This window comes from Cupressus sempervirens, chromosome 5 (genome assembly GCF_028749045.1).
Source record: "Cupressus sempervirens isolate cs-2001-9-10 chromosome 5, ASM2874904v1, whole genome shotgun sequence".
Lineage (NCBI taxonomy): Eukaryota > Viridiplantae > Streptophyta > Pinopsida > Cupressales > Cupressaceae > Cupressus > Cupressus sempervirens.
The window spans coordinates 541,994,248-542,018,466 of record NC_143122.1 but is presented as its reverse complement, the minus strand read 5'-3'; the positions used below and the strand labels follow the sequence as shown (position 1 = coordinate 542,018,466).

At 37.7% G+C, this 24,219-nt stretch overlaps 1 protein-coding gene across 1 annotated transcript in view; it reads right to left on the bottom strand.

The window, feature by feature from the left end:
- The window catches only part of LOC149557081 (Cyclophilin-like peptidyl-prolyl cis-trans isomerase family protein), a 56,116-nt gene extending 42,623 nt beyond the window's left edge, over positions 1-13,493 (bottom strand). The window contains exons 1-3 of the mRNA XM_089831763.1: positions 13,341-13,493; positions 13,168-13,263; positions 13,007-13,068 (exon numbers count right to left, since the gene is read on the bottom strand). Of these exons, the coding sequence (XP_089687889.1) occupies positions 13,007-13,068; positions 13,168-13,263; positions 13,341-13,415 (233 nt within the window). The 5' untranslated portion in view covers positions 13,416-13,493. The remainder of the gene's footprint in view (positions 1-13,006; positions 13,069-13,167; positions 13,264-13,340) is intronic.
- Positions 13,494-24,219: the final 10,726 nt, after the last annotated feature.

The following is a 24,219-nucleotide window of genomic DNA, read 5'->3' as shown; positions in this document are numbered from 1 at the left end:
ATTTTTTGCAAGAAGTTGCAAATGAAGGTTTGGGCGATTGTAACCATCCATGCTCGTGTATTTGAGCATGGGATGAAGATTTTTGAAGGTTAGAATAAATTTCAATTGCACACCACACATGTGAGCAGGCTGTTTTAGATTGTATTTGTAGAGTTTTCATGCCCTAGTATGGCTGTGTACGGATTGGGATGCTTGATCTGACTTCATGAACTTGTAGATTGGTGTCTTAACTTTCTTTTTCATACTCAAGTTTAATCTCAAGTTGCTAGGTTGAAGAGTTATTAAAGTTTTTAAGTGACTGGTCTGTAATCTCCATTCACAGGGTTGCTGAAACAAAAATGGCTCTAACCTGATCATCCACGGTTGAAAATGCATGAAACCTTGTGGGATGATAGGTTAGACATTGTACATAATGTTTTTGCTTTCATTTGTATTTTTGTGACTAATCTTCTAGGTGTGGAGTGATGCCCTAGGCTGACTGCTGGGAGTAGGTGAGCCAGGACAGCAGGAAGATGTGTTTGCAAAGCACACCCATGGTCTAACATGGCTAATCTAATGGCATGGTTAGGAGCCCTAGGGTGTTCCCTTCATGAAACAAGTGGTTGGAGAAGTTGGTGTGAAGTTTGAAGGTTTCTTGAAGTCTTATTGTGAAAGTTGGTCCAAAGGCCTAAAAGATAGCCTAAAAACTACGGCTTGAGTGTGGACAGCGTTGTGGGTGATTTGGGACTTTGGAATTTGGGATTCTAGAAGTGCTAGGTGATAGCTTTCAGAATCATATGGTCTTCCATAGGGTTGTGTGGAAGAATTTGGAGAAATTGGCTAAAACAGTGAACCTAGACCTAATGCAATTAGGCCTAATTAGCCTTATTTGTGGATAGTGTCATTTTAGCGATTGTCAATGTGACCAGAAGTGTCAAATAGGTTCAAGGAGGATGTGGACGATATCTTCAACATCAGGAAGGGCCTAGGAATGGTGAGTGAAAGATCCAAAGCAGGGGTTTAGAGTTCTGAGGGAAGGAACAAGTTCTGAGGGAAGGAACAAGGCATGTAAGGGCTAGTAGGACTAGTTCCTAGACAAGAAGATCAAGTTCTAACATCAATTCAACTATACCTAGGAGGCAAGTTGGGGAAGGGGTCTTGGAGACCAAGATTGGTGGAAAGAACAAAAGAGGGAAGAACCATTGGATGGTTCAAGGATTAAATCTTAACTAGTATTAGTTAAGTGTTAGAACCCTAGACCCTCTGCATCAGAGTGGTATGTCTGATGAACTACAACCAATTTGGTGTATGTCTGACAAGGAGGAGAGCCTAGAGGTTGACAGTATGCCACCCAAGGCAATGAGCAAGGGTGCCATAGTGGATTTGGTCAAGGATCTATTGGCAAAGGTCAATCAAGCAGAAGCAAAAAGTATAAAGAAAGCCACAAAATGGGGAGAAGAGAATGAGGAAGAAGATGAAAGCCAGTTAGGGGAGACATCTGGTAGAGGCAAGTAAACAGAGATGGAAAAGGACCAAAAGGTGTTCTCGGATGCCTTCAAGTCTCTCAACAAGGACAACATGGAACATATTCCCTATTATAGTGGCAATTTGAATGGAGAAGAGTTGTTAGATTGGCTAGAGGCCATAGATAATCAGTTTGATTACAAAGAAGTACAAGAGAAGAAAGTCAGTTATGCCAAGGCTAGACTCAATGGTTCAACATTGGTATGGTGGAATAAGATGCAGGATGCCAAGGTAACAACAGGGAAGAAGAAGATAGTGCCTTGGGATAGGATGAAGATCAAGTTGAGGGCACAGTTCTTACCCATTGACTATGAGATCCAGATATATCAAAAATTGTAGAACCTAAGGCAAAGGGATCTAACAGTAAGTGCCTATACAAAGGAATTCAACAAACTAGGTCTAAGGGCAAGGAGACAGGAAGAAGAAATAGAAAGAGTGGTAAGGTACCTCAATGATTTGAGACAAGGGATTCAAGATGAGATCAGCATGATGGCCCCTGACAGTATGCACAAGTCCTTTCAGTTAGCCCTGAAAGCAGAGGAGAAGGCTAGAAGGAGAGATGATCTCAGCAAAGAGGAAGAGGCAATAGAGGATTCAGAGGCAAGGGTAACTTTGGAAGAAAACAAGGTCCAAGTATGCCAGAAAAAGCTCAATCTATTGATAACAATGGAGGTAAACAGAATAAGGACACATTTCAGAGGGGAGGATACAGAGGAAGAGGACCACCTAGAGGAAGGTTCACGTCCCAAGGTAGAGGCAATTCAGTCTTCACTGGCAGATGCTATAATTGCAACCAAGTGGGCCACACCATGGGCAGATGTCCTAAAAAAGGTTCTACCTCATCCTTGGGAGAGAGGAGAACTCAACTAGTGCAGGAAGACGACACTCAAAGTGTCACTTCACCAATCTCCAAGGCAGGACCAAAGTTAGATGGAGAGAACCTCATGTTGAGGAGGACATTGTTGAAGGTTCCTAATGTTGTAGAACCACCTCAAAGGAAGAGTTTGTTTAAAACCACTTGTAGGTCACATGGAAAGATCCGCAAGGTGATAATAGACTCTGGTTCCATAGAGAACATAGTGTCACCAGACTACACCATACAAGGTGTCATGGTTAAGCAAGGGGCAACAGATAGTGGTGGATGAACAAACTTTGATGGAGTTTGAAATAGGGGAATATAAAGATAAAGTACTATGTGATATAATAGCTATGGATGCCTGTCACCTCCTATTAGGACATCCACGGCAATATGATGTAAAGGTTATTCACGATGGGGAAAAGAACAATTACGTAATCACTATGCAAAGCAAGAAATATCAGATGGATCCTTTGGCAAAACCTAGTGAAGAGAAGCATATGGGATCTAGTGTGATGCTCTTGAGTGGAAAGGAGTTCCTTAAGGTCATGAAGAAGGAGAAAGGAGTCTATTGTGCAGTAATAGTAAAACCCAGAGAAGAGACTAAGGAGAAGATCAAGATGCCTCAAGAAATACAGAAATTGTTGGAAAAGTACCATGAGGTAGTAGATAATGGACTACCAAATGACTTACCACCTATGAGGGATGTGAGACATCAGATAGACCTAATACCAAGAGCCAATCTACCTAATAAGGCAGCATATAAGATGACTCCTAGTCAGAATGCTGGTATTGCTAAACAAATACAAGATTTGCTGGAGAAAGGCCTTATAAGGAAGAGCTTCAGCCCTTGTGTTGTGCCCATTGTACTTGCACCTAAAAAGGATGGCAAATGGAGAATGTGTATTGACTCCAGGGCTATCAAAAAGATAACAATTAGATATAGATTCCCTAAACCCTGGATTGAAGATTTAGTGGATAATTTGGGAGGTTCGTGCTACTTCTCTAAGGTGGATTTAAATCAGGTTATCATCAAATAAGAGTTAGGCCTGGTGATGAATGGAAGATAGCCTTCAAGACGAATGAAGGGCTATATGAGTGGCTTGTAATGCCCTTTGGCATGACAAAAGCCCCCAGCACATTCATGGGACTCATGAATGAAATGCTAGCAAATTTCATAGGTAAATTTGTAATTGTTTATCTAGATGACATTTTGATTTTTAGCAAGTCTAAGGAGGAGCACATGAAGCATTTGGAGATGGTCTTAAGGAGGCTACATCAAGAAAAGTTGATGATTAACCAATACAAATGTGAGTTTTTGAAAACTGAACTAGTCTAAAGGCTACATCAAGAAAAGTTGATGATTAACCAATACAAATGTGAGCTTTTGAAAACTGAACTAGTCTATCTTGGATTTGTTGTTTCTAATGGGTGTATAAAGATGGATCCTAATAAGGTCAAGACTATATTGGAATGGCCAACACCTAGATCCATAGGGGATGTAAGGAGTTTTCATGGACTAGCCTCTTACTATATGAAATTTGTGACGAATTTTAATCATGTGTGTGCACCAATCTTAAACACAATTAAAGGAGGAATTAAATGTCAGTTCAAGTGGACAGAGGCAGCAGGTAAGAGTTTTGACATGCTGAAGAAAAGGATAGCAAAGCTACCTATTCTTAGGTATCCTAATTTCAATCAATTATTTATGGTGGAGTGTGATGCTAGAAAACTAGCCATCGGGGCAGTATTGAGTCAAGAGGGACATCTTGTGGCATTCTCTTAGAAAAGTTAAATGATGCCAAGCAAAGGTATTCCACCTATGATTTGGAGTTATATGCAATGGTCCGAGCACTCAAAAAGTGGAGGCATTATCTCTTACCAAAGGAACTTGTAGTCTACACAGACAATCATGCTCTTAGCTTCTTGAATGGATAGGAAAAGTTGAACCAAAGGCACCTATGATGGGTAGAGTATCTGAAAACATATACCTTTGTCATAAAACACAAGAAAGGAGTTCGTAGCAAGGTAGCAGATGCACTAAGTAGGAGAGAGTTAGCTATTCAGGAAATACAGCTGCAAGTGTGGGAATCAATGAACTTAAAGGCCTCTACAAGGAAGACAAAGACTTCAAAGAGATATATGAAGCATGTGAGAAGTTCAAACAGGGCTTTAAGGTAGAGTTTACTGATTACATGTTGCAAGAAGGACTATTGTTCAAGGGACACTTGTAATGTATACCCCAAAGCTCCATGAGGGAGAATATAATTAAGGAGAAACACCAAGGCAGCTTGGGAGGCCACTTTGGAGTGGACAAGACACTTGAGCAGGTGAATAGGCACTATTATTGGCCTAAATTGCAGACAGATGTGAGGAAATTTGTGTAGCACTGTCAAGTATGCCAAAGAGCCAAGGGACATAGTTGCAATACTAGTTTGTATCAGCCCCTATCCATACCACAGAGATCTTGGGAGTGCCTAAGCATGGATTTTGTTTTGGGACTGCCTAAAACAGCAAGGGTACATGACAATGTGTTTGCAGTGGTTGACAGATTCAGAAAGATGACACACTTTATTCCTTGCAGGCAAACCAATGATGCCTCACACATTGCAGAACTTTTCTTTAGAGACATAATGAAACTTCATGGATTGCCACTCAACATAGCAAGTGATAGGGACAGTAAGTTTGTGGGCCACTTTTGGAGAACCCTTTGGAAAATGTTGGGGACAAACTTATCTTTCTCTTCAGCCCATCATCCTCAGTTAGATGGCCAAACTGAGGTGGTGAATAGGTCCCTAAGTAACCTATTAAGGTGCTTAACTAAGCAGCATGGACAGTCATGGGATCACATTATAGGACTAGCAGAATATGCCTACAATGACTCCATAAATAGGAGAACTGGAAAATGTGCATTTGAGATAGTTTATGGGGTTACTCCAAGGGAAGTCATGGAATTGAGAGACCTCAACTTGCAGGATAAAAGGAGTGCTCAAGGAGAATCCTTTGCAGAGCAGATGAAAGACCTTCATGAGCAGGTTAGGAAGACTTTGCATCATCAAATGGAGAAATAGAAAACCAGAGCAGACAAGACAAGGAGGGACTTGCAATTTAAGGTGGGGGATTTGGTACTTGCTTATCTTAGAAAGGAGAGATTGCCAAAAGGAAAGCCAACCAAACTCCTGATGAAGAAGACAGGACCACTCAAAACCTTGCATAAGTTTGGGAACAATTCCTATGAAGTAGAACTTCCTCCTAATTTGGATATCTCACCCATTTTCAATGTGTGTGGTATGTTTCCTTACAAAGGTCTTCCTTCAGATACTGGTCAGCACACCATTTCAGACTTGGGAGAAGATGATTGGGTCAAGGACTTACCCACTCCCCAACCTCTGCAATTGGACAATATCATGGACTCCAAAGTGATTAAGAAGACTAGGAAGGGCACCTACAAAACTTAATTGGTGAAATGGACGGGATTGCCCGATGCTGAAGCCACCTGGATGACTGAAACAGATATTCTGAAGCATGGAGTCATCATTGAAGACCTCCTAACTCAAGGGACTTGTGTTCTTTGTCCCAGGGGAGTATGGTGCAAGACACCTCCCTTTTTTTGGTTTTGTGAGTTGTTAGGGTGTTAGTAAAGAGTCTTGTGGGAGTCTAATAAGATCCGATTGTCCCTAGATTCAACATTGTCCCATTTTGTTTATGAAGAGAAAAAATTGCTCAAGAGGTCCTAAAGTTGTCAAATGGGTAAAAATGCTGCAAAGGTGGACCAACTAAGGTACTTGGTCCTTTTTAGGGTCCTAGGGGTCTTAGCTAAGGTCCTATAATAGGTTTAGAGACACTCATTTGCTCAAAACTTGAAAAGAGCAAAAATTGCTAAAAAATTGTAAAATTGCTCAAAAGTAGCTTGAGCAACTTTTGCAATTTTGAAGGTTTGAGCGGTTGTAACCACCCATGCTTGGGTATTTGAGCATGGGTAAAGATTTTTGAAGGTTAGAATGAATTTCAGTTGCGTACCACACGTGTGAGAAAACTGTACGGACTTATTCTGTGTTTTACATTGTATTTGCAGAGTTTTCATGCCCTAGTATGGTTGTGCACGGATTGGGATGCTTGATCTGACTTCATGAACTTGTAGATTAGTGTCTTGGCTTTCTTTTTCATACTCAAGTTTGATCTCAAGTTGCTTGGTTAAAGAGTTATTGAAGTTTTTAAGTGACTCGTCAGTGATCTCCATCCACAAGGTTGCTGAAACAGAAATGGTTCTAACCTGATCATCCACAGTTGAAAATGCATGAAACCATGTGGGATGATAGGTTAGACATTGTACATATTGTTTTTGCTTTCATTTGTATTTTTGTGCCTGATCTTCTAGGTGTGGAGTGATGCCCTAGGCTGACTGCTGGGAGTAGGTGAGCCAGGGCAGCAAGAAGATGCATTTGCAGAGCACACCCATGATCTGACATGACCAATCTAATGGCATGGTTAGGAGCCCTAGGGTGTTCCCTTCATGAAACAAGTGGTTGGAGAGGTTGGTGTGAAGTTTGAAGGTTTCTAGAAGTCTTATTGTGAAAGTTGGTCCAAAGGCCTAAAAAATAGCCTAAAAATTAGGGCTTGAGTGCGGACAGGGTCATGGGTGATTTAGGACTCTATAATTTGGGATTCTAGTAGTGTTAGGTGACAGCTTTCAAAATCATATGGTCTTCCATAAAGTCATGAGGAAGAATTTGGAGAAATTGGCTAAAACAGTGAATCTAGACCTAATGAAATTAGGCCCAAATAGCCTTATTTGTGGATAGTATCATTTTAGTGATTGTCAATGTGACCAAAAGTGTCAAGTAGGTTCAAGAAGGATGTGGAGGATATCTTCAACATCGGGAAGGGCCTAGGAATGGTGAGTGAAAGATTCTAAGCAGGGATTTAGAGTTATGAGGGAAGGAACAAGGCATATAAGGGCTAGTAGGACTAGTTCCTAGACAGGAAGATCAAGTTCTAACATCAATCCAACTATACCAAGGAGGCAAGTTGGGGAAGGGATCTTGGAGACCAAGATTGGTGGAAAGAACAAGGGAGGGAGGAACCATTGGATGGTTCAAGGATTAAACCTTAACTAGTATTAGTTAAGTGTTAAAACCCTAGACCCTCTACATCACAACCCCACCAAATCTCCTAACCCCACCAAAACACCAGATCTCATCCCTAAAAACAGACAACCACTAAAAGCCAGAGACACTCGGAAGAGGATGAACGGGGCTCTTGTGAGTTTCCATAACAAGGAGAATGTCAACAGAACCAAGAGCATCCTGGAGAAGACCCAGTAAGGACCATAAGGTATTGTTCCCGTTCCAGCAGTTGACTTGCAGGGAGCCATAGGGAGGCCTCATCATGTCCAATTGCCATCGCAGTCGTCATTTGACCTTGGTGGCCAACCGCTCTTCCCATTCAGCTAGAGGAGAAACTCGAATAATCACCCTAAGGTTCTTGATAATGGCCCACTTTCCGTTGCACCTAGCCTCAACAACTAGACCTCTCGAGTGTTTCAACTCAACCACTTGGGACATGGTGAGGTTCGTCAAGGTAGATCTTGGACAGGAGAGAAGAGTTCTCTCTTTGCTCAAAGAACATGGAGACGATCCCTAGACGAGAGAAACCTAAGATACAGATACTGTCATGACCAATCCAGGCCCGATCCAGTGAAATGTCTGTGATGTCAAGTTGCTCACTGAGGAAGGAAATACCAGCTGAAAGAGGATCAAGGATGGAAGGGGGGAGTCCCCGGACTTGCAGGTTGAGCTTTAAGGCCCATCCATCCCTTTCATCTGCAAGCTGGCATGAACAATCTCTTCGACACCCAAAAGAGGTGTCATACTACTGTCAAAGCCCGAGATTGGAGTTGCTGTATTGTTTCAGTTTTGTGAGATTTCTGCTTGCTGTCTAATTCAGTTTTCTTGTGAATAACATCTTTGATCTAAGAGATCTATTGAATATTGGAGTTTTCCAGCAGCTTGCGGTCTGTGGTATCTGAAATAGTAGTGGAGAGTTTGGCAGAGATATCTGCAATCTACAGAGCATTGGATTCAACAACTAGTTTGTATTCTGTTATCAGAGCAGTGAGTGAGTCTGCATTGTTTCTCAGTATGGCATTTTCAGTTTCTAGCTTGACCACTCTTTCGACGAGCCGCTGATAGGCGAGTGGAGTGGACAATGGAGTTGCTGGTTGAGCAGGAGTAGCAGAGGAAGAACCCATGGAAACCAATAGTCAGCCACCAGAGCAGGAGACAAGCACCAGCGAGCAGAAGACAAGCATCACTCCTCACACGCGTGTAGCAGACATGAACAGTAAAGCCAGCAACAAAAACACAGGCTGCAGCCGCAGAATGATTGAGGAGAGCACACAACAGTTAAACCTCCATCACGCAGCCACAGTGAATGCCAGAGGTAAATCCATTCCACAAAAAAAAAACACCAAGCAGAAGCTAAGAAGCCGACACAGTCACCAGCAAGCAACACATCGAGCCAACACAGTGAAGGTCACAAAAGCTGATAACATCAGACTACCACAAAAACACACGGCAAGGTAATGGAGGGTAACTAGAACAAAGAGGAGGCATGCTGGAAACAACAATAACCACCACTAGCAAACATGCACAAGCAACAAGCAACAAGAAATGGAATGTGAATGCCCAGCAACACCAACAATTTATGCAATGAAAGCAAAAAAAAGGCGACAAGAAAGGCCAGCAACCCCAGAGAAGACCACACACAGAAACGAACTAGGAAACCCACAAAAGCAAATGCAACAACTAGGAGATAGGAGAAAATCTCTGTTCTTAATGAGTTCTTCTTTGTGAGAGAAGTCTGAGGTGAAATCCCTTGTTAATGAGTTCTTCTCTGCGAGAGAAGTTCAAGGTGAAATCCCTTGTTCCACCCTCTGCAAGTAGGTACAGTGGATCCACCCTCTACACTAAGCCATGGTGGAAGTGAGAGAAGTTCAAGGTGAAATCCCTTGTTCCACCCTCACCAAGTAGGTACTGTGGATCCACCCTCTGCACTGAGCCCTTGGACCACCATCTGTGCTTAGGCATGGTCAAAATACATTCTTGTCTAGGAGAAGTTTGAGGTGAAAGCCCTTGGACCACCCTTTGCACTAAGGCATGGTGGAAATGCATTCTCCTCTAGGAGAAGTTTCAAGTGAAAACCCTTGGACCACCCTCTCTGAGTAGGCATGGTGGAAGTCACGTATGTGACTCTATGACTTAAACTTTATGTTCTTATGTTGAGATAACATGTGTTATGTAATGTTAATTTATCATTATCATCATCTTTGGTTGCAGCTATGTGTGCCTGTCTTACCAAAGATCTCTCTCGTGCTAAGAGGGAGTGTCAAAGATTGTAGCTGCAATAGAGATCTTTATCTCTGATTTAATGAAATAGCAATATGATTGTTATATCCATTATGGTCATCTTTAGCTGAAAGAGAAATTTGCAATAATATTTAAGATAATATTATATAAAGAGAAATGTCTCATGTGTCATGCGAAGAGGCATGTACATGGAAATATGAAGAGTTTTATATTTGGAAATTGAAGAGATCTTCATGTGTATAATGAAAAGTCTCTCTATTCTCTATATATGTAGTATCAAGTGAAAAACATTGTACTAAAACATTTCTATTATCAATAAAAGTGATTTTTTGTGGTGTGGCTGGGGTTTTCCCTTCAAGTGGAAGGGTTTTCCCAGTATAATTTCTTGTGTCATTTGTGCACTGTTTACTCTCTTCTTTATTGCTGTTTATCAATTATTTCTGGGCAGAAACATTAACACTTGATTGTATACAGTAAGCATTCACCCAATAAGGAGCATAGTAGCTCCACATAAAACCCAAATAGATCTCTTCAAAGAAGATTATTTCCTTATTGGAAATAAATCTAGTTTTTAATAAAGCTTCATTTACACTGCAGTACATATTGTATGTCCTTGTCAGATTCATTTTCTTAGTTTTGATTTCATTGCTTTTATAACACACTAAGTTTCTATAATTTAGGTTGTTAAGAACCAGATTGCATATCCCCAACTCAAGGAAAATCCACACCAAAACAAATGTTTACTTATTTGCTTTGCCCCTGCAACTCCCTTCCACTTTCCAGAAAATCTAAATGAATTAAATTTTAATTAATTAGTTGACCAGTTGGCTAACTCTAGAATGCCTAGAACGTTATCAAATTTGAGGAGATCTAAGGAAAATAATTTAGAGACACATTTTGCAATCACATGACAGGCTCACTCTCTAAACAGCACATAGGAGTGATTTCCTTTGTGAACAAAAGAAGAACTGTATAATTTTTCACTGTTTACATGTTTATATCCCTAATTATGTACTTTTTAACATGAAAGCTTAGAAGCATCCTTCAAAGACCAAACTCTGAAGCAAAAAATTTAATCACTTAAAAAAAGCATGCTTCTACAGTAAACTATTATGATTTGCATTGAATCGGCACATAGGCAAATTGTAAATCTAAGTTGAAAACTGTCTATTGAAATATCCATGTCAATAATAATTCTTGTAACATTGTAAAATTAAGTTAAAAATTGTCAATTGAAATATACACATCAATAATAATTCACATCCAAATGGACTCTGTGAATGGATAGGCCTAGAATTATCATAAATGAGCATGGTAATATGGTTTAGGTTTTTAACGTTGACAGTAACTGTGAATAAGAGAGTAGAGGAATGATCCAAGAAAACAGATAGCCATATAAAATGCTTTTCAAAACATATAACCAAAAGGGACTCACCTTTTCAATAAACGCCATAACCAGCAGATTCTCTCCAGATTGATAAGCATATGGGGTATCAGGAGAGGCCTGTATCCTTTCCTCAACAACTCTATGATTAATTTTCAAAATTATTTCTACAAGATCAATAAGATGGCAGACTTCATAGAAAATGAAGACATTTAGGATGCTGTGACTCCTCCATTGGGATGCTACTCCTCTTGTTCTAGACATGGTTATAGATACTTGGATATGTCTAGAAGAGCTATAGATCCGTGAAAGCTGTTGACAAGGCCCTGTCCTTTAATAAAGGATTCATACGTAATAATTGAAAAAGGTTTTGGAAGTTCACACCTACATTTAAATTTGAATTTAATTCCAAACAACGTTGTTAATTAGCAAGGTGAGGTGTGAATATGTTTAAAGCATAAGTATTTTGAGTCCCCAATTTGCCTTTTTCATCAAGAATAATGTGATGGATTTCCGCAGTGAGGATTACTTGTTCCCAGCACTCTCCTTACAGATCCAATGTTCATCTCTGTTTTCTAACAAAATATCAGCATCTTGTTTAGCACTCTATCTGATTCATTTGTCTCAAACAAGGTACAAAACTCTTGGGTCAAGAAAAAGTTGGGTGCAAGCCTACCAGACAAACTGCAAGGCGGTTATACAAAGATCACATCAGATAATCAATTACATAGATTTTTTGGAAGTGTCTTCTCCTTTTTGTTGTTGTAGATAATTTGTACTAAGAGTTGAGAATCTAAGTCCTGGTAGTTTGGCTGTTCCTATGGAAAAAAAACATTAGGAAGAAAATTTATTGAGATGCTAGCATGACCCGTGTCACATGAATAACCCCACGATTTAATCCATGAATCTCTGAATAAAAGGGAAAGGGTCATGAAAAAGCTAAGGTGTTTTCCATTGGATGAGTGGAATGACCCCTAATATCCATGTGCGCAACAACATCTCTGTTGTCTACTGCCACTCATAATGTTACTCAGAGCTCACCAAAAATAGTAGTAGGTAAAGGTAATGGTGTCATGCTTCAAAAGCCTCCCAACACGAAGGCCACAGAGATTAACACCTGCAGCAAGGTGAAGTATTCCAACAACCAAGGTGAAGATCAATGGGATGGTAGAAATAGGGACTCTAAAAAGGGAGCTTGTGAAGATGGCTCTGCTCGGGCATGTGTAGAAATATTTGAGCAGAACTTGAGAGATAAAGCATGGAACCATTGCAAAGTGATAGAGATGAAGAAATTGGGAATAGGCAGCTGATGGAATCCTGTAGTTATGGTAAACCCCTGAAATCCCTGCACAAATCATAAATATGCAAGTAAATTGTGCAGGACAGGTTGCAGGGGAGCGAGCCACTAAGCAAGTATGTTCCAAGTGAAGACGAAGCATTTGGACGATGAAGCATTTGGATGTTGCAAGAAACCTGAAGCCTGTTAGTAGTTATGGCAAGGACATGTTTCTCTTGTTCCTATGTCTCAGTCTTATCAATGCCTGCGCTTTGTAGCTATAATATTTAAAATAGGTAGTATTGTAAAAGAAAATAAATGTCAGTATGCAGTCATTTATGTAAGCACAAGACTGTGTTTTGATTAGCTGATTGTGATATTAGATTTTGTTTTAAATCTCTGATTGATTTTTGGCGAATTGAAGGACCTTGTAAAACACCTATTTGATTATCACGAAGAAGATCAAAATGTTACCGAAAAATTCGATAGCACTTCCAAAGAGTCCAAATTTAAAATTGTTAATCTTCAAAGACTAAGCAACAACATTAAGCTCACTTTTATATTAACCGAAATGACAGACTATTATTACAAAGTCGATAAGCAAGGAGATAAATCCTTACCCATATATCGATTCCCCGCCCCTTCCTGTGCCAGTTGGATCTCCGCCTTGCACCATGAAATCCTTTCACAAAACGAACAACCAACAAGATTAAGCAATTGGGAAGCAAAGAAAATATAAGTCTTGTACAGCAAATTTAAAATTATGACAAGGAAATGGCACCTTTATTATACGGTGAAATTTGACATTGTTGTAGTAACCTCTCCTTGAAAGCTCCACGAAATTCCTGCAGGTCTTGGGGGCGTGCTTGTTGTAAAGCTGTATGATTTTGAAAGAATTAGATAAAGTTTTCGAGGATTTAAAAGTAGCGAAAGAGATGAACAAAATAACCATACCTCAACCGTGATAGGGCCGATGGACGTCTCCAAGGTCACCTCGGGAGGACCTTCTACTACAGCTGTACCCACCATTCTTATTTTGCTGCGCAAATGTATTTTCAAAACCCCGATGTTCTTTTCTGCCTGTTTGCCCAACACGGATCAGGCCTCGCGCGTTTTTACTACCTGCCAGCACTTTAAGGTTCGAGCCATTTCTGTCTTCAATGCATGGTCTCCATTTCAAAGCACCTAAAAATATTGTCATTAGCATTCAAAGTTACGATTTTTATTTCTTTGAAATAAATAGAAAGATGCAAATTAAATATTTTTGGAGTGCAATTCTTTAGAGATAATAAGTATCTTAGATTGATTTTCACAATAAATTAAGTTACGAAATGTGTAGAGGAAAATAATGTAAGGAGGTTAGTAAGTGCTATATTCTTTATGAAAAAGATGCAATAATGTAGAGTTGCATGATTGGAAAATCAAGAAGATGTTTTTTTATTAGTTGGTTATCTCAGTGATCTTTTACGAGTGTGAGATTTGAGGCAGCAACATGTCAAATCAAAAAAGGAGGCAAATTAGAGAGAATCCAAAAATATCTAATTATCAACAACCTCAAATTAAAATTAATGTCCCTTGTGAGATCTTGTTGGTGAAAACATGCATATTTCGTTTAGAGACTTTGACATTGGCTCAATTGTTAAGCTATCTAAAGAAAACTGAAAGTATGGAAAAATATCGTTGGCCTAAATTGATCGTGGAAGAAAGATTGGATAGAAGAGAGAACACATGGATGAAGCAAAATGTCAAATGGGTGAAAAAATGGAATGTTAGTACGCACAAATATTTGGATAACAGCGAAGAGTCAAAAAGTTTTGTAAGCAAAAAAAATTAGGAGTATTATATAGTCAAAATAAAAAGGGCGCAAAAAAGTGTACTACATCAAAGAATTTAAAACCACAGAGGATCGTGAGGAGAAAGCATACATATAAGCAAATATTAAATGGAGATAAAAAAATGCTTATAGTGTTATTTAGGAATAGTTCTTTCCCTTTGAGGTGTGTAACAATCAAATGGATGATACCTTAGGAGAAATTTGAAGATAGAATATGTTTATTTTGCAACATGGGAGTGATGGAGACAAACCTACATTTTATCATGCAGTGCCTACCATAAATGATGTATGCTCCAGCTATAAGTACATTTTAGAAGTGGACAATTTAGGTACCTTATTTGAAGAAACATAAGTAGATGGGACAACAAACCTAGTGATCAAAATTTACTGTTGAAAAGTAAACTTAAAGCAGAAGTTTCAAATTGTTTAAGAGTTTGGCACCCAATTCTAAGGTGTGTGTTATTTTAAGGGGTCACACACATAGTTATCATATTTCATTCATTATAAGAGCTATTAAAAAATCATTTAATTGAAGTTTGAGCTTGTCTAATGTGATTTTTATAAATTAGTAAAATTATTATAAAAGATCTATTTTATATTTAATTTTTGTTGTTATTATCTTTCATATTATATATTGAGTGTTTTTAATAGGGATTCATTTACCGCTGTGGAGGCTAATTTTTGGGGCATCGGGAATTCATCTTTAGTTATGGAGGCTTGTTTTTTGTTGCAAGGAGGTGTTTATCTTAGTGGATGTTTCCAAATTAGCACAATATAGCGGGTTAGGTCATGTAGGTTGAGCAAGGGTTTTATTAGATTCTACCGGTTTCATGGGTCTAGATCAGTGATTTGCAGGAATAAACATGTCACACTTTCTTAATTGTCCACTTCCCTTTTGTCTTTTTGAGCTTTCTCTATTTCTGTGACTTTCAGGTTAATGGGTGAGCCCCACCCATTTATTGTTTTATGCATCCTTCCTTTATTTTAAATATTGAAAATAAGAAGAAGAAAAATGTAAAGCATATTTTAAATTGTTTGTGAGAAAAAATAGGGGGCATAAAAATGAAGTGTAGGGCCCATTTGTCGTTGCACCAAAAGCCATGACTGTTAGTGAACATGGAACACCACATAATTAACCACCTGTGGGCAAGGGAGCACGTTGCATCACCCAACAATCTCCCCCTCGACGCGCATACCAGGTGCTTACACGGATCAGGAAGGCACTGGGGAGATTTGAACCCATAACCAGGCCAAAACCAGGCTCTAATACCAATTGTAGGGCCCATTTGCCATTGCACCAAAAGCCATGACTGTTAGTGAACATGGAACACCACATAATTAACCACCTATGGGCAGGGGAGCGCGTCGCATCACCCAACATGAAGGACGATAAAAAGAAGTGACATATTTTTAAAATAGTAAAAAAATGATAGATAGTAACTCCAACACTTTAGGAGATTAGATTGAGATGACACGATCAGAGGGGAGCCTAAACAACACTTGGGTTCAAAAGTAAGTACAATGTTCCCACTATAATTTTAACCATGCAACAAAACCCTTCCACTCATATGACCATAATGTCATCCATCCTTATGTGATATTAATCTCACCTTGTAGGCAAGGTTACCCTTATATCAAAATCACCTCATAAGGTGAGCCACCCATATGTCCAACTTGTATGGTTAGATATAACCATACATGCCTTAGTCAAATGTATATGTATGCGCCTTGATCCTCCCTCATAAAAAAAATTATGTGCCTCATATAGTCAAAAGATTTAATGCACAAAAAAAAAACTTTTTCTCCTCTTTATGACAAAATGTGCCCATACAACAATCCTAAGTCACTCTAGTAAGATGACAACTATCTCTTAAAACCCTCATGTACGACAATGGGAGCTCCAACCGTATGACAATTCAACCCTGTCACACATATGACAATTGGACAAATGTTCAATTATTTATGACCATGAAATGTAGGTGCATGATGTATAGATGAACTCGAATAATATTATTTACTGTATATGCAAGATATTCAGGACAAAACCAATACAAGAATGAATAACATTCTATAATTTTAAACAACATACAATATCACAACTTATTACTTTTTTGTATTCAAGATAAGACTTCACAAAATTGCATAGATGAACATACTAGGGTGGTTGGTAATTGTAATCACATAAAAATGGTCACCTAGACTATTAGCCCCCTTCTCAACATTTTGGCTAAATTAATTTAATCATTTACCTAGACCAAATTGCTAATAATCAATTTATTTGATTATAACCTATAGTTTAACTATGCTATCCTAAGTTCATTATTTGATTAAAAGAACATGTCCCCTTTTAATTAAATAAAAGACCTCATTCTTCTAACCCACTTAAAGTGCACACATAAAATCCTTTTCTATTTTACAATTAAAAGAAAAGGCTTGTGAGACTTTTGTCTTATGTGACAAGTCAACTTATATTCTATTGGTTGACTTGTGTGAGCACATGGATCACTCCTCTTTTCGAATTCCACCATTGATCATCCACCATCTTCATCTTGATCTCTACCGTCTGTATGACTTTAAAAGGGGAGAGAGCTTTCCCCCTCAAAGGATCCATCTTTTGAGTATTGTTATGCTACAGGTTTTCTAAGAAGTTTCTTTGGAGCTTTGTGGAGAACTTTATTTCCTGTCTACATTCTCTCATAACATGGCATTCTAGCTTAGATTCATGTTGCATGTTAGTTTAACTTCTATTTTGCAATAATCTCTCACATAGCTTAATATTTGGATTGTAACACTCTCATGCATGTTTTAGCATAGCTACACTTTGCATCTCATTCTAGCTTAATCTTCATTTGCATTGCATTCTTGAAGAACTCTTTGGGACATTTGCATTCTTGCATCTTGTCTTTGGAACCTCCCATTGCATGGTTTACTAGCAAGAAAAGTATTTTGAAGGCTCAACTGAGAGCCCTTGAACTTGAAATACACTCTCTTGCACTCTGTGGATAGGGAGCTCTAAGCCAGCATCCAAGCATTCCAAACTCATGGAATCATTTGGATAGAAGGGTTTAGAGTGGGACACTTTTGAGTGTACAGTAACCTCCAAAACTATTATTACAAACTACGGAGGATCTTCTACCTCTACAACTGTACATGAGACTGAACTCCAACTAGAAGTGTAAATGTGTAAGATATATAGACTATATGATGAATTTGTATGATGCTAGCTACCTCATTATAAAGGCCTTCAAGAAGATTTTGGAGGGTTACCCTAAGGTGAAGTGACTTATTATTTACCATTATATTACTTTTTTATTTCATAACTAAATTAATGAATTAGTTGAAGTAAGTTTTTGTGATATTATTTAAATTTTGGACCACTTAACCAATTAATTTAAATTATTTAATAATGCTAAGAACATTACAATCACCTTGCCCCATAAATTGTTTTTCCTCAAGAAAATGCAAAATTGGATGCTCGCTCCATTATCTACTCTCTTATGTGGCATCTTCAATTAGTAAATCCGTCCATTGCACTAGACATTCATTGATGGTATGTGACATCAGCTTCCTTTTTCTTGATATCATTAATCTCTACAAACTCTAATGAAAGTTGACCATATTTGTTGATAGGTAGATGCTCCTCATAAACTTTGACGCATTGCACAATCACCTTCTTGAGATATGAAAGATGAAACACATTAGGAATCTAAGTCCCTTCAAGAAGCTCGAACTTGTAGGAAATTTCTCTCACTATTTGTACCACTTGTATGGTCCATAACAATGAGGCTTAACCTTCTCAAAACCACTCTTCTTCGAAGAAGACTATTTAGTTGGTTATTATCAAAGGTAGGATAGATATCCCACCTCAATACTACATTCAATCATGTTCTAATTGGGTTACATATTATGTCAATTTTAAGTCTGCTATTAATTATCCTTAAGAGCTCAAAGGATATCCAAGCTCTCATTCAACCACTACTTGTCCCTTAGTGCTCAACTACCTCAAAATGCCAAATCCAAAAAGGAGTAATCTCATATCCATAAATTTCCTTAAAAGGGTGTCATACTTATAGATATATGATAGGTAATGGTGTAGTAGTCCTCTCCAATTGAAGAAGAGGTATATGTGCCTTCTATTGTGTTGTTATGTAGTTCCTCAACTAGCCCTCCAACCACTTGTACAAAATATCAATACGGTCATCTATCCAAGGGTGGAAATTGTGTGTGGCGAAAACTTTGTGTCTTCCAATCAAAAAATTCCATCTAAAAGCTACTAAGGAAATAACTAGCTCTAGCATTGACTATATTTTGTGGAAGGCCATGCAGATGGAACAAATCTTGAAAGAATAATCTTTCCAATTGTACTTCTTGAAGCTCCACCAGAATGAAAAATAAATGAGCATACATTTTAAAACAATCTACCACAACATATATACAATCCTCACCTTGTACCCTAGGAAGTTTGGGGACGAAGTCTAATGAGACACTCTTATGTTTCTAATTGGGAATCAAAAAGGGCTTGAGTATATTAACTATGAAAGTTTGCTTGAATTTAATTTGTTGACAAGAGGCATGTTCCTTGACATGTTGAATTTCATCCTTGAGGCCTTTTCAAGAGAACCTTTAACAAAATTGTCAATAAGGCTTCAGGTGTCCTTGTGTCCTACTAAGGGTGAGTCATAAACATCCCTCAAGACCCCCCCCCCCCCCCCTCCTTTATATTTGATCCTAGTTTCGAATAGATGTTATCATTGTAGTGGAATACATCATCCACCACCTTATACCTATCATATTACATCTAACCATGCATCAAATGGAAAGCAAATTGGTTTTTGGAGTACTTAACCAATGAATGAACCTTTCACTTAACTAAAATCTATGATAGTAAATATATGGAAAGTCCCATAGACTATGCATTGACCACCACATTATTATTTATTTCACATACTCAATATCAAAATTATATCCTAGATTTTTCTCACCTATTTATGTTGTCTATTATTCAAATCCTTCTTCTCAAAGAAAAATTTCAAACTATTGTGGTTGATCCTCACCACAATATTTTCCCCAATCAGGTATTGTCAAGACTTGGACAATGTGTACATGATAGAGGCCATCTCCTTATCATATATTGAGTACAATAATTTGGATTCCAAGAGCTTTTGAATCTTAAAATAAAATCTTGAATCTAGATTCATATTCTACTCAAGGAAAAATGGTGTAGTGAAGTCTAATAGTGCTAGAACTAGACACATACTCATGAATCCCTTTGACCTATCAAAAAATCCTCATGTCTCCTCATAGAGATGAAATAAATACCTTACTTTTCACATTTTTAATAATGCCCCTAGTTGTGAGAACCTTTATAGAAACCTCCTTGAGTAATTGCATGACCCAAGGAATCGATGTAGCTCCATGAGTATCATCTGTGTGATCCAATCAATAATTATTTGAATATTTTATTGATGCACCTGAACCCCTAAGGAATTGAGGACATGTCCTGAGTATAAGATATTGGTCATCACAAAACCACACTATGGCCTCTTCACAAATGATAGCTATGACTCCATAATCCTTAATACCTTAGGTGATCCTCCCACATCTTGATGTAACTAAGTATGTCATCGAAAAACACCAAAAAGAACTTGGGAGTTTCTTGTTAAAGATGTGGTTCATGCAAGATTGGAAAGTGTTGAGAGCACTAGTCAATCTAAATGGCATGAGCAAGAGCTCATAGTGTCCCTAGTGGCAATGAAATGTTGTCTTCGGTACATCTTGATCTCTTGTGTATATTTGGTGATACATAATGTGGATCGATCTTGGAGAAATAAAATGCTCCATGCAACTCATCCAACATCTCATCAATCATCATAATGGGGTATTTGTTCTTGATTTTATTACTATTCATTGTTCAATAATCTATGTACATCCTAATAGTTCCATCCTCCTTATTAACTAAAACTATGAAAGATTCATAGGGATTAAAATTAGGCATGATCCACAATTTTTTGAGGAGGTCTCTGATTATATTATCTATCTCTTCCTTGAACTCTCTAGGATGGAAATAGGTATTAGTGATAATTGTTAGAAACTAGGGTTGTTATTGCACCAAAATATTGACTTGTCAATGTTTGATACAACCACTAGACATATAAAACACAAGAGGTGGTTAATCCATGTCATGAATCCCAAATGGGAACATCAATAGTTATTTTAACAATACCTTGTCAACATTACCCTAAGAGATTAACACCTATGACCAAGCTCTGATACTACTTATCAGAAGGTAGGACTGTCATTACACTAAAAGATCAACTTGTCAATGTCTGATACAACCACTAAACTTATAGAACATAGGAGGCTATCAAGCCATGTCATGAATCCTAAAGGGGAATTATGGTGATTAGTCTAACAATAATTTTCTTGACTACCTCCTCTAACTCAATTAAATGCTCAAACCTCTATGTGGGGGTATACCTTGTAGAATATTTGTGGAGACCAAATTGTGTTTGTCTAACATTTTGTGAAGATCATCATCATGATAGTATAATCATTATCCATACAAATATTTGGTTAAAACCACATTGACATCTCCCTTGGTCTCCCATTGAATGTTCATCTCAATACCATCTCCATGTAGCCATCCACTTCAAACAAGAACTCCATCCTCTTTAAACATTTTGTATATTTATCAAAATTATCCATCTATTAAATGTTATATGGTATTTATTGTATCACCTAATTTAGTAGTGCAACATGAAATACTAACTATTAAATGAAAGCATTAACAATACTAAACAAGCCAACACTTAAGATAGGACCAAAAGGTTATCACCACAAAAGGAAGCAAACCAAGAATGGTAGGCTCTTAATGGTATAAGACATGATGCAACCGATTTGTCCCTGATAAGAGGGGATGTATGCTCATGTTGTGCTCAAGCTTCCAAAGGATGGGGGGTTTTACCAAATGTGGTGTATGGATGAGGGTTTCAAACAATGGAGGTATGGAGGGATTTCAGCATTATGATGGTATTTTGGTAGTTTTCAAGCTCTCAAAATAGCATTATAACATTGCATGAATAGTGGATGATATTTGTGAAGGGAGAGGGTTCCATTTATAGGCCAAGGGGTAGAGAGATGGATGGTCAAGATGCAAGGATGATAAGATGGTGAGGGAGGGTCAAGATGCACTCAAAAGATAGCACATAGATTGTGTTTGTTTAGCATCAAAAGGGAGGTGACACTTGGGATGTAAGAGTCATCAAGTGAGGTGGAAGAGATATTTTGAGGATGTGAGAGGTGTGGTTGAGTTTGTTAACTTTGGCTTGGGTTAGCAAGTCTTAACCCTTGCTTAAAGTTGTGCACATGTTTAGGAGGAGGATTAGGATTAGCTTAGAAAGGGAGTTAGGGGGTAAGTGAGGTTAGTATGGGTGAATGGGTTGGATTAGGGGTTAGGATAGGATTAAGGAAGGCTTTAGGAGTTTAGATATTTTATTAAATGATGTATTTAATAAAATGGGGATATGGGATTAAATTAAATAGATTTGAGAATTCATTTAATTTAATAGAGGAATAGGGATTTAATTGATAAATTGATTATGGATGATCATTTGATTTTATCAATGGGACTATAGTTAATTAAATTAATTAATTAACTAAGGGATGATGATTAATTAATTAAATAGCAAGTATTTAATCAATAATGTCCTAGGAGAAGACTAAATATGACTACCCAGTGATGTAATCAGATTTAGGTGTCTACATTTATATCATCCAAATCTACCACAAAGAAGTTCTATGTCACCATGTAGTTCCTTATGGTAATGCTCAGTGTTGAGTAGTCATTTTGCATGATGTTGAACAATAGGGATCGTTTCAAACCCCTCTCTTGAAAAGTTGATCGAGGACCAACTCTAAGGTTTCAGGTGGGTTTTTCAACCGACTAGGTAACTCAATTGAAGATAAATGTGTATATTCACGAGGAGGCCTTTGCTAGTTCAAACCAATCTTACATAACCTATTGTTATAATGTAACCACAAAAGAGATACATATTTTTGTATTTTATGTTTTGTGATGAATGCAATATATTGATGCAACTATATGAATTCCTATTTTAACCAATTGTTTAAAAAGTAAATGCAAGGATAGAGTAATGAGAGATTTAAAGCAAATAACTAAAAGGGAAGTTCCTAACAGACATAAGCCAAAGTAACAACACATCTGTGAATTAAATTCTCAAAAGGATTGGGTAGGAAACCAATGAAATTAGGAGTAACTCTTCCTCAGTTCCACTGATGCAATCATTGATGGGAACTCAATAATAATTGAAAGATGTTTCATTTTTCATCAAATCGTGAGGCCACAGATAGTGCTCTCACGTGAAACAAGATGCTATGCAAGGAAAAAGATGATTCGATCTCCAATTCATCACAACAATGGAATTTGTTAACGCATGGCAAACACCAGAACTAAAAAATTGCACAATCATAAGAATGCAATAAAACCATTAGCTCCATTATTATTCATGAACATGCATTCACAAAAATAACACACTCTAACAAGAATAACTACACTAAGAATGAGAGCACCAATAGCATACATTATTGAATCAAAATAACAACTTGGAATACATATTACATCCATGTATTTATAAGAAATCATCTCCTCCATTTGTGTTAGGAGTGAGAGCTCTTTAAATGCAAACTTATGCTAAAAACTAATAAAACAAATCTAATTATATACAAACTAACTCTCTAAATGGTGCTAAGTAGGTCTCCACCCTTGTTTATATCCATTAATGGTTGCATGAGCCTTTACATGACACAAAAAGAATGAAAGAATAAGAAGATAAGAAGAAGGAAGTTGTGAGATGATATGGAAGTCTCTAGAAGCTCTAAAATGGAAGCTTGGCCTTCTTTAAACGTTTCTAGTAGTTGAACTATCATAAAAATATGTTTCTGGTGCATGGAATGCTCTAAATTAGCAACCTACAATTAATTATTGGTGCACTACTTCTTCAAAATTGTCAGTGCACCTCTATGAAAAGTGCACCTACGGACCTGCACACCTTGGTGACAGGTTCCAAAAAACCAAAAAATCTTCTAAGTGTCAAAATTTAATTTCCTGCATATGGGTTTTCTTCCCCTCTATACCAAAAGGATATCTTGTTGTTTATTCTTGAATTTCTCTATCATCTCTTCTACTTGACCTTCTTCCCATAAATTTGAAGCATCATACTTATTTTTTACTATCTATCAATAGTTACAAACTTCTATTCTTGTTTCCACAAAATCTTCAAGCTTGGTGTCTAGCTCCAACAATGTCTCTTCGATTTTGAATGCTTGTCTTATATAATCTTCTGACGAAGCTTCTTCAATGTTCCTTTGAAATGTTGGACTACTGATTGCACCACAAAAAACTTGGTCTTCAACTCATCCTACAAAATCTCAAGACTAACAACGTTGTAGTACCTTTTTACTTCCAAAAATAGCTCTTGAGCTTTATCTTTTATCCATTGGATTTCCTCATGTAATCCCTCCATTACTTTTTTACCTGACGATATTTTATGTACCCATTCATCAAGCTTATCCAGCTCCTCTGCAGTATATACTTCCATTAACATCCCATACCATTGGCCCTTTATTGACCTGAGTGCTTGTAAATCATGGGCCCAGGTATGTAATTCATCCATCAACCCAATATCTTGGTTTATAATGGAAACCAAATTGTTGGTATTTGACTGGATATTATGCAAAAATTTCAAATTTCCATGTATTTTTTGCACTCTTCTCTCCTCAAAATTGTCAAACCATTGTTGACATGCTTCCAAAAATGATTTGATACGTGGGCACGTATGTTTCGTTCCTAGTGTAGCTCCAAAAGCAATCTCTGGACTTTCTAGGTCAATAGTTCGCACTTTTTCAGGTAGCCTCTAAGTAGCTCATTTTGTTTTCGTAGTGTTATAAATTCTACTACATCCTAATCCATGTGTTGAAATA